Source organism: Saccostrea cucullata, unplaced genomic scaffold (assembly GCF_032062105.1).
Source record: "Saccostrea cucullata isolate Sc308-1 unplaced genomic scaffold, CSIRO_AGI_Scuc_v1 ctg530, whole genome shotgun sequence".
NCBI classification, from domain to species: Eukaryota; Metazoa; Mollusca; class Bivalvia; order Ostreida; family Ostreidae; genus Saccostrea; species Saccostrea cuccullata.
The window spans coordinates 501,137-515,629 of NW_026934319.1; the positions used below are offsets into that span (position 1 = coordinate 501,137).

Genomic DNA, 14,493 nt, shown 5'->3' on the forward strand with positions numbered 1-14,493 from the left:
GGAGTGTAGGGGGTCGATATACATTTTGTACATGTAAGTATAGAGGAAAATTCAACCCCTGCATGTTTTTTGAAACAGTTTTTTGTAGGAAATACCGATTTTTTTTACTTCGAATGTATATTGACTGTATATGTTTCCTATTTATGTATCAACAACGGGAAACTTTAGCCTCGGAGAAATTCTCCAAAGCGCCCACGCGTTAATTTAAATATCTGTCCTTTGTATTCTACGAATCTGTCAATTATTAAACAGAGCTTGAAACCGGAAGAAATGACATCCAAAGATTATTGTACCAATTACACATTAATCTTCCGAACAAAAACAATTTGACTTTCATTCTTTAATCTAAAATATTATGTCATTTTCTCATCCTAATGTCTGTTTGGATTATTGTTAATATCCTTTGTCGTTTATCGAGCTGCTTCTTAAAAGTACAGCATATTTTATAAAGAGGGCAAAAATAATGTCTATTTTGATCGAAAGTCCAAAGTATTTTAAAATGTCGATCTCATAAATTTTTTAAAATTATTTTTATTTACAAATTTCAAACATTTTTATTTTCAAATTTCCAAAAGCCTCTGTAATTTTAAAGAGTTATCATTGCTAAAACTGACTAGAAAAAGTACACTTACCCTGTAATAGTCTGTGCTGTAGACATCACGTGACATTCCAAAATCTCCAATTTTGACGATCATTTTGTCTCCAACCAAACAATTCCTTGTTGCCAAGTCTCGATGAACAAAATGCTGGGACGCAAGGTATTCCATCCCGTTGGCAATTTGATTTGAAATATGAAGTAGTTCGATTTTGGAAAGGGGTTTTACAAACGATGTACTCTTATTGAGGAATTTGGCATCTGGACCGTTGCATCTGAAAGACAGTTTCAAATTTACTAAAGACTCTAAATTACATGTACCAGACTGAAAAGAATGTTACTAATAGACCTTAAAAACAAGAGGCCCATGGGCCACAGCACTCACCTGAGAACATCGGCTAGGAAAAAGCACATATCAGATCAGAACTTAGTTTACTGAGGTAAGGGGGGGGGGGGAGAGGCTTGAATTTTAACCCCCCCATGGGATCATGATTTGAACAAACTAGAATCTACACTACCTGAGAATGATTCCATATAAATATAACTAATCATGGCTTTGAAGTACTTGAAAAGAAGATTTTAAAAGGTTTTCCTATATATTCCTATACAAAACTTTTTTGGCCCCACCCTACCCCCAGGGGTCATGATTTGAACAAACTTGAATTAACACTACCTGAGGATGATTCCACATGAGTTTCATCTTTCCTGGTCCAGAGGTTCTTGAGAAAAAGATTTTAAAAGATTTTTCTTATATATTCCTATGTAAAACTTTGGTCGGCCTTTTTGGTCCCACCCTTGCCCCGGGGGGGTCATGATTTGAACAAACTTGAATCTATACTATCTGAGGATACTTCCACATGAGTTTCATCTTTCCTGGCCCAGTGGTTCTTGAGAAGAAGATTTTTAAAGATTTTTCCTATATATATATATTCCTATGTAAAACTTTGATCGGCCATTTTGGCCCCACCCTAGCCCAGGGGGTCATGATTTGAACAAACTTGAATCTACACTACCTGAGGTTGATTCCACATGAGTTTCATCTTTCCTTGTCCAGAGGTTCTTGAGAAGAAGATTTTTAAAGATTTTTCCTATATATTCCTATGTAAAACTTTGGTCGGCCATTTTGGCCCCACCCTAGCCCCGAAGGGACATGATTTGAACAAACTTGAATCTACACTACCTGAGGATGCTTTCACATGAGTTTCATCTCTCTTGGCCAAGTGGTTCTTGAGAAGAAGATTTTTAAGGATTTTTCCTATATAATCTTATGTAAAACTTTGTTCGGCCATTTTGGCCCAACCCTAGCCCCGGGGGTCATGATTTGAATAAACTTGAATCTACACTACCTGAGGATGATTCCACATGAGTTTCATCTCTTTTGGCCCAGTGGTTCTTGAGAAGATTTTTTAAAAATGCCATTAATTTTTCACTAATTCAGAATTATCTCCCCTTGGAAGTGGGCGTGGCCCTTCATTTTAACAAACTTGAATCCCCTTCACCTAAGGATACTTTGTGGCAAGTTTGGTTGAAATTGGCCCAGTGGTTTTTGAGAAGAAGATGAAAATGTGAAAAGTTTACGCCGACGACAACGACGACAGACAACGGACAAATTTTTTTTAAAGATGTTGCCTTACATGGTAAAACTGTTGGGCCAATCGGTAGGTTGGGAATTTTTTTCCTGAAAATATCATCATAATGGTTGACGGGATTAAAGAAAAGAAAAAATATTATGTCGTGGAATGTAAAAAAAAAAAAAAGGTGCGAGTCGGGCCATTATGTTAGTCGGTCGGGAGATGAAGGCAGAACATTTTTTAAAGATGGCCTTACAGTGTATGTTGACAGTGAAAAATTAAAACTTTTTGAGAGAGAACCGACCGAGGCCCGTAGTTAACATTGTTATATCCAATCTTTACAAGATAGAGATCCTGTTTGAATATTGCTAATTTACGACTTAATTAAATTTGGCAACTGTAAGTTTATTATAATAAACAGATCCTTTTCACTTGTGCATTTTAAAAGTGCGCATTGTCCATTATGGAAATATCGTATCTAAATATAGAGATGAATTCGTTTCCCTGAACTTTAAAAAAAAATCATAATGTACGTTCATCTTTATAATCCCCAAGACACTGAGAAAATAATCACTGGTCTTTAGTAATACAGATACAAGTGTACTTTACGAATAGTTAAATTAAAAAGGAATTGTATAACGTTGATATGTTTTTTAGCGCGCTTTAATAATACATGTCTTGGAATAATTTTGATGACTAGTATCACATCCTGTAATTTTCTATTAAAGGACAGCATTGAATGTTGGAAAAAATATAAGATGCGTTCCTGTAATTTCGTAGATATCATATCATCAAGTTAAAAATACCTTAAAAAATTATTCAGGTCACCATTTTCCATATACTCAAATACCATCATAGAGGTATCCGTGTCGACACACACTCCGTAAAACGTGACTATGTTGTCATGCAGTAAAGTAGCTAATAACTCCGCCTCTCGGTCAAAGTTCACCTTCGCGTCTTCCATGGCAGCATCTTTCAGTGTCTTAATGGCTACCATGGTAACCTCGCCTGGTGACGTAAGGTCCTTACAGGTTCCCAAGAAAACTCGCCCAAACGCCCCTTCTCCTAATTCTCGCACGAATTCAATAGCTGCTCTTTTTATATAAAATATGGCTAAAATGATGAAAATATGTACTTATGTTAAGAATTCTTTTCTTTTATCACATCTTTAAAAGTAAGCATAATTGTAGATTATATGATTTAAGGCATGGTGTTGATTTTGCAAAAGAAAGAAAAATGGCAAAAATAAATTCAGCATACTAGTATATGTAAATATATCTTATTTCAGTTAGGTGAGACTCTGAATTTGATTACAATGAAATCTGTTAAACATCAAAAAGTGATGCCAATCTCTCACTGATTACATCTAACATTGCACAACATACTTACAAGAGTTTTTACAGTTTGCACTCTTGATTTGATATGCTGGGTTTTCTACTATTTTCATGGAGGTCAGAGGCATGACAGTCATTTGATGCGGTTGGGTTTTTGATGACACGGTACTATCAGAATTCAGCAGTGGTCGCTGTGAGCTATTGGATGAGAAGGTCACGTGATGTGTGTGACGTGTAGCTTTTTGGCGATAATGACGAACAACAAAGAAAATGGTCGCCAACACAACGGCGAGGAAAACAAAAACTGATATTCCAATGGCGATATACACCTAAAATAAGAATAATCTTCAACTGCGAAATAGTTCATATAAGTCAATGTCGAATCTACAAGAAAATAAACTTGCGAAATTCAGGCATCAATATAAAATGTTATCAATCGAAAAATGTATATATAAAAACAGAGGTGTTCCGATAAGTCTAGACAAACTTCAATGTAAAGGAATATAAACCGATAAACTGTAGATCACGTGTCACTTACAGCCGGAGAATCCTGTTTCTTTACAAACGTTGTGGTTGGAGGGTCTTTTTCTTTAGAGCTCCTTTGAAAAGGTAATAAGGGATTGACATTTCTCCGTCCCGGAAGTCTGGGCTTCAGAAAAGACCCGGATGCCGGACCTGCATGATTATTAAAATCACAATTTTTTTAAATGGTGCTCAAAGATGGTAAATTTTTATTAAGGGGAGAGAAAATCAGTTTTTATACTTTTTTTTTATGAAACAGAAAAATCAATATTTCAATGATTTTGGTATTTTACTCTTTTGGAATGAAAACTTTCCATATTTCTTTATATTCATATAAAAAAAAAGGTGAAAGTAAGACAACGTAACATCAAAAATGTTCCTGTGCTGTAATTTAATGAATACATGCACTTTCAGAACTTGAATCCCTATTTGAACTCAAAGTACACTCTGTAGGCCTAAAGCACTGCAAGAGTACTAACTTAATGAAATTTAATGATGTATACTATGACAAGATACCTCAGGGAAATATTCTTTTGGTATAATTTTCCCTAAATAATTTATTTTTAAAGACTTGTAGTTCTTTATTTCAAGCGAACACATCATACTTGTTTGAACTTTAACACAGTTAGAAATTACAAAATTCCCCTAAGTCACCTTGCTCATTAAATCTTTATCCCTTTTAAATCAGCATTTTCTTCACATATTCTACGAATGATGGTTCTTGTTCTTAGAAAATGAAGTTAAAACAAAACAAAACAAACAGCAATTTTTGAAGAAAAAAAACCCCAAAAGAAACATAATAGTAAATCAATTATTGTAAATCATTACTTGTAAACTTAATTTTGAGATAGTTAGTTACCGATTACTGCAGCCGATCCGACCATGAAATCAGCTTTTACTGTCTTATTAGCAATTCCAAAGTCATTTTTGGCAATTAAAGTGTAGATTCCATTATATTTAGCATTTTTCATCTCAAAAATTAAACATCCGGTAGTTTTAAATATTCCTTTCGGTTGTTCGGAATAATAGGTGTACACTGTAGATTTCTTTCTCAGCTTCTCGCCCTCGTGCAACCAAGATATCTCCGGGATAGGATATCCGGACACCTCGAATTGGATACAGTAATGGAATCTCTGAACGGGAGGTTTTAAAACAAGGATCTGAGGTGGAGCTGAAAGTACAAAAAAGAACCATAAGGCCATTAAAAATGTGTTTCAACTATTGGTTTGCCCTCTCCGACTGACTAAAACTGGTCCGAATCAAACCTTTTCTTAACCTCCAGGAAAAAAATTATTTTTATGTATTCTGGAAAAAATATTGAACAAATATAGCTTTGAAATTGAAATCTTTTGGTAAATTTATTTTTTCTCACCTACCTACCGACCCCAATTTTTTGTACCCTGAGTCGGGAGAGGATAAGCAAAATTTATTTTAAAGCTGGCCTTATGTGATATTTTGATAAGAATATGCTCACTTATTCCTATGATTCCAGGGGTGTATTTTAATATACACTTAATGTACAATATAGTACGAGGTTTATACTCATAGTTAACTATTTTGAAAATCGATATACTGTGATTTAATTGCATGTGAAAATTTAAAAACATTCTGAATTTAATCTTACAATTTACTCTTAACAGCATTGTGTCTGCTGTTTTTCCCGCCACATTTCGAGCACTGCATGTCAGCCAACCCGAGTCGCTGGCATTGGCACTCGTGATAACAAGGTCAACCACACTGCCCTCTTCTCTGGATTTGACGTAGAACGACGAATTTAGATACTGGGTCTCCCAGGCAACTGTTGGTTTGGGTTCGCCTGTACCCTTACACGTGAGCACGATTTGGCTGCTCTCGTTTATGATAGGCGTTTTTGGTTTGATGTCAACCGACGGTAAAACTGAAATTTTGATGTACATTTTTTTAAAGTTTAGTTTTGTACATTTTCAGCAGAAAACATGTTTATATGAAATAAGAATAAATATCGGTCATCAAAACAAACATAAAAAAAGGGATGTATTTCAAGCAGGGTGTTTTGAGGTTTAAAAATTGAAAAATAAAAATCGTTGTGGTTTAAAATCAGCTTAAGTATAACAAAATAATAATATTCTTAAATAGTTAATGTTCTTACAGATGTACTCTTGTGGTTTCGTTGTTTATTTGCCTTTAACGCTGAAATTTAAGTCTTATTTGGAGAAAAAACTCACCACAACCCTGAAGCCTTACATTCCTGAGTTTTTGCATTATTGGCCCTGATGACTCATCGGTATCCGGTACGAGGCACCTTAAATCTTCAGAGGCAAGTGCCCCTAACACGTGATTTTTCTTTTTCTGCAGCTCTTGAATCCATTTGGAGGAACAATTGCACGGCAAGGGATTATCGTTTAAGTACCTGTGACCGAAAAAAGGGTTTAGAATAACACTGAATAAAAACACATTAAAATTCTATTGGTAAGGTTGTATACATGTAAGTCCATATTTACATATATACCTATTTGCAAGTGTTAGACTCGCACGTACATTGACCCGACATACATAATACCGGTATACTATTTACCAAAAATGCCCCATCTTTTAGAATAAATATGCTCTATAGTTCAGTAATTTAAAAATGAACATTTATTAATAACTTTTTTCTAATAATTCATCCAGACTCCTTTTACCAGTTCTACACCACAAAAACATTTCTACACCACAAAAGATAAAAAAAAAATGGATAAATAAGGATCAAAAGTAATTTTATTTATTTCCAATCGCTCGATGCTACATGTACTATAAGGTTTATATCTTAGACTTTTATTTCAGTTTTAGAGCATTCCTCCAAAAAATCGTATCGTTATTGTTAATATCTTATTCGTTAGCTTCCTGCCTTATTTGAACAATATCTTTGTGTAAAATTTAATCTCTATATTTCAGTATGTTGTTTTAGTCTTTGACTCTTGTTACATTAATTTTATACATGTGAGGAATTTGTTTGACAGACAACGCTTAACAAACTGATGAACTTTTTTTCTTCATTAAAGTCTAGCAGTACCTCAAAGGTCATGAAAACAATCAAAAGAACTATAATTATAGAACAAACTTTAGGTCTGGAGGGATAAAACTAGTAATCTTTTATCCGAAAAAAGCATAAAACACTAGATCTGAATTGAAAAAAAAATGGGATGAGAGCTTTCTGGTAGTAAAACGTAACCACAATTATATAATGGATAAAATTTCCCGAGAAACAGTTAAAGATATCTTCTAAACAAGGGCACCACAAAGCGGATCACCCCCACCCCCATTCAAAGAAATTATCTATAAATCAAAACAATACTACACATCGATCCCGATGCAAATTATCTCACTTCCGTTTCGTAAATTAAAGCGTTAACTCACTCACCCACAAATAAACATTGCATAGAATAACACTCACAGTTTAAGAATCGGCAAATCCACAATTACTTCCCAAGAAAGGTACGTCAGCTTGTTACGTCTTAAAAACCTTTAATTAAAGCAAGAAAAATATAAGAAGAAGGTTAATTAAAACGCAGTTCGGTATTACTATGATGGAACAAAGCATAAAGCCAATCTCAGTTCCATTTCTAAGATCTAATTGTTTTTTCTAAGGGTGACTGAGGTTCATTGTGTTTAATTATCGTAGAATAGCATTTTTTTTAACAACAAAACGTAATTATGAACTCGCAAAACATGACCAAGTCGAAAATAATCTAGCATATACAATTGTAGGAGAGAGAGAGAGAGAGAGAGAGAGAGAGAGAGAGAGAGAGAGAGAGAGAGAAGCTGGATTTATTCATACTATAATTAAAAGAATTCTTGCTCAGTTAGAACATATTAATTTTTTGAAACTCGCCATTGTTTAATAGTAGGCTTGGCTAAAGTCGTACATAAAAGTATTCTCCGAGGTTTTTTCCCCTCAAATTGAGACGCCAAATAAAGTATGCAAACTTTTAATATGTCCATGAGATAAAATTATAATTTGAAGTCTCTCGGTATGTGTTATATTATCGACATACGAAGAGTGCTTTAATTTTGGACTGGTATACTACTATGTTTGTCTTTCATCTCTATGAGAAATGAAATTACTTATTTCCTTTCGTAAATGCAAAAGTTTTGCTTTGTCATTGATAAACTCTTATAACTATATATATTAATTGATAGCCTAAAAACATAATCCAATGATGATCAAAGTTTCTTTCAGCCCGGGCTCACTTGACATTTTGATGAAATTGCTCCAAAAAATATGACTTACGAATGAAATATAGGACTTTTTCCGGGAATTTAAAGATCGTTTTGTTTTTTTATTTTTGTCCTGATATTTTGTAAGCTTTTAATCTCTGTTTAAAAGGTAAAAATTTCGGTAATAATACGAAGTTAAACAAAATTAAGATGAATCCTTCCCATGGGGGACACTGATATCTTATGACTAATCGCTTAAACCTTTAAATTATTCAAGCTTAAAATGTTCAACATTTTTACAATGATTGTGAAGTATTCCAATAATCCAAAAATGAAAAACGAAATAAAATTTGTACTTTTACCGAGTTTTACAGCCTATGTGAACATAAATATCATTGAAATTTTCGCTATATAATAACCAATTATGAACTTTGCAGCAATCACTAGATACTATGACAAAGAAAACGAGTTTTTGAAATCAATTCATAAACATACGTGATAAAATAGTTAACGACACTCAAGGAATTAAATATCATTATGATTACAATGGATACATCCGTAGTGATGAAAACATATCGCAGCTTTGCAAGTTTTGGGTTAGAACACTCGAATTATTTTATGGACTTGAACTATTTTTAGCTTCATGACCTTGATTTTGGAGATGATCTTGATCAGTCAGGTGTTTGAAAATATAAAATCTAATGACCTCATTGTCAAATGATAGAACTTCTTAAGCAAAGATAAAGGTCAAGATCAAGAGCAACATCATAAACTAATTTACAATCCTATCAAATAAATGTTTTATTATTTTTATCGCAAAACAGATTTTTATGAAGAACAAATACTGTTGGTATTGTATGTATCGCTCAATGAGATCTACGTCACCAATCTCATGGGAAAAAAAAAAACATATTTCCTTAGGTTTAATGTTTAATTTTGTCAGGTCTTTCTGTTTTCATTGATAAACGCCTCGAATTCGTATACTAGTATTTCCGGTCTTGATTTAAAGTTGAGTTGATTCCTTTCATTATTAACTAGTTTCTGCCTGACTCTAGCATACGCACAGAGAACTACAATTAATGTTTAAAAAATGTATAAATAATTATAAATATACGATTAAAAAACGGCATATTTTAACTGCATGAATCCGTATACTGTCTATATATTATCAAAATATCAAGCTCCAAAACATTGACTGTTTGCATTTTCCCTTTTCCTGACGATAAATATAAAAGATCTGCCACTTATACTTAAAGTAAAGTACATAGTGTATGTAAATGTTTTTCTACATATATGTATGTATCACAATGTTACCTTTTGTGCATATAAAATCTACATTTCATTTACCATAGACATATTTTACAAAGCCATAGACAGCCATTGGGTGCATAGAACGTATATCCTTGAAAATGAGCCATTAATCACCTGATTTTTCATTTCTCAAGAGAAAAACACTCTTTTTGGTTGTACATAAATACTGTTTCATAAGACATAATGGGTATAATCATGAAGCTTCAGACTGTGGGATGTAGGAAGTCAAAAGATATATGACTAATAGGAGATTTGTCATTGAAAAGGCGTGTTAGGTTAGATTTATTAATTAATATCGTTTTAAATTAACACCTACAGGCATGACCAAAAATATCTTCGATGTGTTACATGTATTTGTAAAGCTTACCTTAGTGTCTATGGCAAATGATGTTAAATTATGAAAAGATTGTTAATTAACTAGAGCATGGTGTTTAACTGAGCAATCATTAATCAGCTATAATCTTGACAATATTTGCTTGATCTGAAATATAATGTTAATCACTTCATTGCTAGAAAACGCTTAAGGAAACCAAATGAACACTTTTCTTAAAATTAAGTTTCTCAGGAATTGGGAGGTATATTCAACTAGTATAATTACAAATCTGGAGTTGGCTTGAATGTCGACTTCACTTTTTAAACAAAATCTTTGGCAATAACTTCCACACTAAGTTTTCTCGTTTACTCGAAACGACACGATAAAAAGCGTACAGCAGGTGTGAACGGCCGATAGAGGATGCTCACTCCTTCATTGCTCCAGATCCTGCCACTGTTTCTGAAGTACCCCGTTTTGCCTCTGCTTACAATTTTTATTGTTTAATGGAGGTTTTCCAGTATGATAATCGTTTTCTTCAAATATCGTTCATTGTAAACTGTATATCTGGCAATAAACCCCACCCTAGCTTCGTAGAAAAGGGGGGGGGTTAAGGGGAAAAATCGTATAATACACTTAAAAGAATTATTATACCACTTTTGAGTAAATAAATAGAAATGAAAAAGCACAGATAATTAAAAACTCACTAATGAAATTTAAGAACCAGTGGTCATTTACAATACAAACGGAATAGTCTTCAAAAGACAAAGAAGAAAATAAAGCATTTGATATGGTAAATATTGGATTTTCATTTACTCGGAACTCTCAAGATAACTTTTGAATCAAACATTAGTCAAGTGCTTTGTTCAATAAGTGATTGTGTTTAGCCCACAGGAGAACAACATGTAGCGAGATTGTTTATTCAATCAGTTCCAAATACTATACTAGTATTTGTGGTTGCCGGCGCAGGGGTTAAAAAGAACAACCATGCAATTCCCGTTTTTCCCTTCTTCCCTTTGAGCCCCTTTGAAAATTTTTCACTCTAAATATGTGGACACCACTAATTGTGAAGAAAACTGCAAAATAGGACCATTTTCAGCTAAGTTTGAACTTTCAGTAAGGCGTGGCATTCTCGACGTTACATAATTATCTTCTAGAATTTACACAGCTTTCCTTCACTGTTGAAATACATGTATACATGGGATAGAAATTCGGGCAAATGTCAATTACTGTATCGAATAACCAATTACATTGTTTCCTCCTGCAAAGAGGTGGAGCTTAAGTCGTGTCGTCGTTGTCAACAACAATTTAAAATTCCTGATGTTATTAATTTTTTAACCAATGAGAATGTATTCGCCATTAGACAGGCGGTAAACATGTAGCGCCGAAAATGCCAGGTCTTACCGAAAGTCCAAACTAAGCTGGCAATGGTTCTAAGATCTAAGAGCATCAAATAATGTCGAATACGGTCATTGAGAAATCGAGAGATTATAAGTGTCTTTCGAACAATATCAAAGATAGGGGGGGGCGTGGTTGTTAGTGTGAATCAGAGATGTTCACAAAGATCTTTTGCTTGTTTGAGCTAGAGAAAATTAAATGAAGACAGTTCGCTTTATTGGTGAAAAAAAAATTACAGAATTGTGTTTTTCATTACCCTCGTCTAGAATGTTTTAGTTTTACGCTCTGGGTGGCTTTCCGCTCTGTCATTATACGCTCATGTTCTATCAAAAGACGGATATTGGATATTAGAGGGGGTGTGCTTTTACAAATTGTAAACATGTTTTTCTTTTATAAATGTGCTATGACAAGATACTTTAATCCGGTCAAAATAACTTTGTGAAACGCTTCCCTGTTTTATTTTTATTCGCCGTAGATTAATTCCTATCAGTAGTCCTTTGAAAACATACTATTTACAATGATTATGTACATTCTTTATACTTGTAAATAATTTTCCATCATCTTAAAAGAAAAGCTCACTTAAGCCACTAAGGTAAATAAAACAAAATTAAAACCATATAAATAAATAATTAAGCTTTTGTCCACAATTTATTATCTAGATGTTAATTATTTACTTACAAAGTTTTCAGCTGTTTGTTCGGTTTGAGAGCATTGGAGTCTATCCACTTCAATCCAGTATCTTCAATCAATCTATTAATAAAATGTTACATAAAATAAAAGTATCTTCAGTTTATGATTTGTATATACTAGTATGCAGTCTTTTTTTAAATAAGGACATTTTGTCCTTGGAAAAAAATGTACGAATAAATGAAAGCTTCCGAAGTACTAGAAGCTATACATGTGTATTTGTACCCTGGTCTATTGTAATATATGCACAAAATTTTTTGTCTGAAAAGTAAAGGATCTGACTAATTGGAGCTCTTATTAACATGACTACAATATATTTAAGGAATCACTGTCTTATTAGTAGAGTATGCCAGGGCATCAACGATAGTTGGAAACGTGGGATAATTTTCATAACTGGCGAAGCTAGACAGTGATTCCATATATTTCCATTTCATTATGAAATAAAATTGTAAATTTATATTGAAAAATGTTGTCCCATAGATTTTAATTTTTACAAGGCCTCCCATGTCAATTTCAATAGTACCCGCCCACTGACGTCAAACACAAGGACAGACGCACGAGATTTTTGTGCATATAAGACATTCTAAGCTCCTGACCTTTCGCTTGACGAAATTTACATTCCGGTAGAATGATCAAGTAATCAACTCCCCTAATATTCAAAGAGATATCACAGAGAAAACAAATAGAAATGGAAATTTCTACAACTGGTTAAAGTTTCAGAAAGATGTATAACAGTTTTAAACTCAAAGATAATCTTGAGTCGTTCATTTTCTTCAAATGTTAGCCGTAAATCGATATGTCAGTACTTAATATCAAACTATCTTGACACTGCTAGCAGTCTTAGAATAGCGTTTATTAAAACTTGATGTTACACTTCGTTTAACTTACAATCGTTCCAGATTTGAGTAGTATTGAAGAGTTGAATTGTCTAGATGTGTAAAATTTGATTGCTTCTCAATTAACCTGAAAGAGAAATTAAAAGATGTAAAATCTGCTTTCTATTATTACAAAACAACTGAAAACAGTTACGAAAGTAGTTACCCGAAAAAAGTTATATTTTGATATATTTGATTTTCTTATATAAAAAATGCATGAATATACACTGTACATGTTTTTTCTTGATTCTGGTTTAAAATGTATATTCTGATAGAGAATACTTTTATACTTGTAAGGTCGGCACAAACAGAATTGTCATTTCACTTAAAATTACCAGGATTTAAAGAGTTTTATCCTGTGTCAATTGCATCTAAGTTAATTTCATCTTTTCTTTTTTAAATTCAGTATAGGAAGAAATCGTGCAAAATGTTTCTAGAAATACACAATTTTCATTTAATTTTCATTACGTTGAGACCATACAGCAGGAAATCACATTTAGGTAATATGAAGACTTTTCTTTAAAAGAATAATTCAATTTATTACAACACTGCCGTCCAAAGGATATTACAATATATTCACGAGTAAGCTTTTTTCTTTATATGAGAAGGGGAATCGGCATTATATTTACAGAATTGAGTTTCACGGCGTTGGAAATTCAGATATCTGTATTCCATCTTCACGATTCGCATTACCTTTAGTTAGTCCGTTGCAACCTGGAATTCCTCATAAATAAAAAGTGGTGAAAGTGTTTTTCGAACTTGTTCAGTCCGATTGGAAACAACACTAAATATTGTTCCAATAATAGACAAGTTCTGTTTTGTTTTAGTTACTTTATTTAGCTTTGTTTTTGAGATTTAATTGATAAGTGTTTCTAAAAAAATTCTTCAAGATGAGGTTCAGGGCAGGTTTATTTCTTATCAACAAAGGGCACCGCGACATCCATCGCAAATACATGTAGCATGACTATAGATAGATCTACAAACCAAGGGATCCCGAAGCAAATTTAGTCACTTCCATTTTCCACAGAGTCAAACAAAATGTAAATACATACACTAACACACACAAGCGTTTTACGATATCCCCATCAACTCCGGTGCAAAAGGATAGCATGCAGGCTGCACTTAAGATAGTCAGTAACGTAATATCGCGATTACCTCGCAGTTATCTAACTTACTACCGCTCTTTTGCGGGGGAGTCGAGAAAGCTCTCAATTTCTTAGGTACATGACATTGTTTACAATAGTGACAATCGAATGATTTGAATAATTTTTTGCCGAAAGTACAATGTATTGCCAAGGCTTAAACTCCAAATAGTAGATTGTCAAATAAGGGAAGTTTAGGATTATATTTTATCAGCTTTAAAATGTGACGATTTCAATGAAAATATAATGAGGAGTCCGCTTAGTTAAAAATATCGTTAAATTTGTAACATTTTAGGATTAGCTCCTCTCAAAAATTGATAAGGCTGGTTCAGCAATTGTTAAGCAAATTCTTTTTTTTTTTACCACCAGATATAAATTCGATCTACAAATTTTGCATTGCATTCAATAGCACATTTGCCCCCATCCAGCAGACGTTTCCTACCTCCATCACGAAAGAGTTAAGCCATAATCGTTAGTTAAGTAATCGGGATACCAGTATCAATTATCAAAGTGACAACTCAAAGAAATTTGAACGCCAAGTTTGTATTCATTAAAGTAGTGTACTAAAGGTA

At 33.3% G+C, this 14,493-nt stretch overlaps 1 protein-coding gene across 1 annotated transcript in view; it reads right to left on the minus strand.

Moving 5' to 3' along the window:
• The window catches only part of LOC134240473 (NT-3 growth factor receptor-like), a 39,055-nt gene that overhangs the window by 2,885 nt on the left and 21,677 nt on the right, over positions 1-14,493 (minus strand). The window contains exons 2-11 of the mRNA XM_062722557.1: positions 12,793-12,867; positions 11,896-11,967; positions 7,435-7,503; positions 6,227-6,411; positions 5,647-5,919; positions 4,882-5,193; positions 4,039-4,175; positions 3,556-3,829; positions 2,973-3,279; positions 633-870 (exon numbers count right to left, since the gene is read on the minus strand). Coding sequence (XP_062578541.1) covers positions 633-870; positions 2,973-3,279; positions 3,556-3,829; positions 4,039-4,175; positions 4,882-5,193; positions 5,647-5,919; positions 6,227-6,411; positions 7,435-7,503; positions 11,896-11,967; positions 12,793-12,867 — 1,942 coding nt within the window. The remainder of the gene's footprint in view (positions 1-632; positions 871-2,972; positions 3,280-3,555; positions 3,830-4,038; positions 4,176-4,881; positions 5,194-5,646; positions 5,920-6,226; positions 6,412-7,434; positions 7,504-11,895; positions 11,968-12,792; positions 12,868-14,493) is intronic.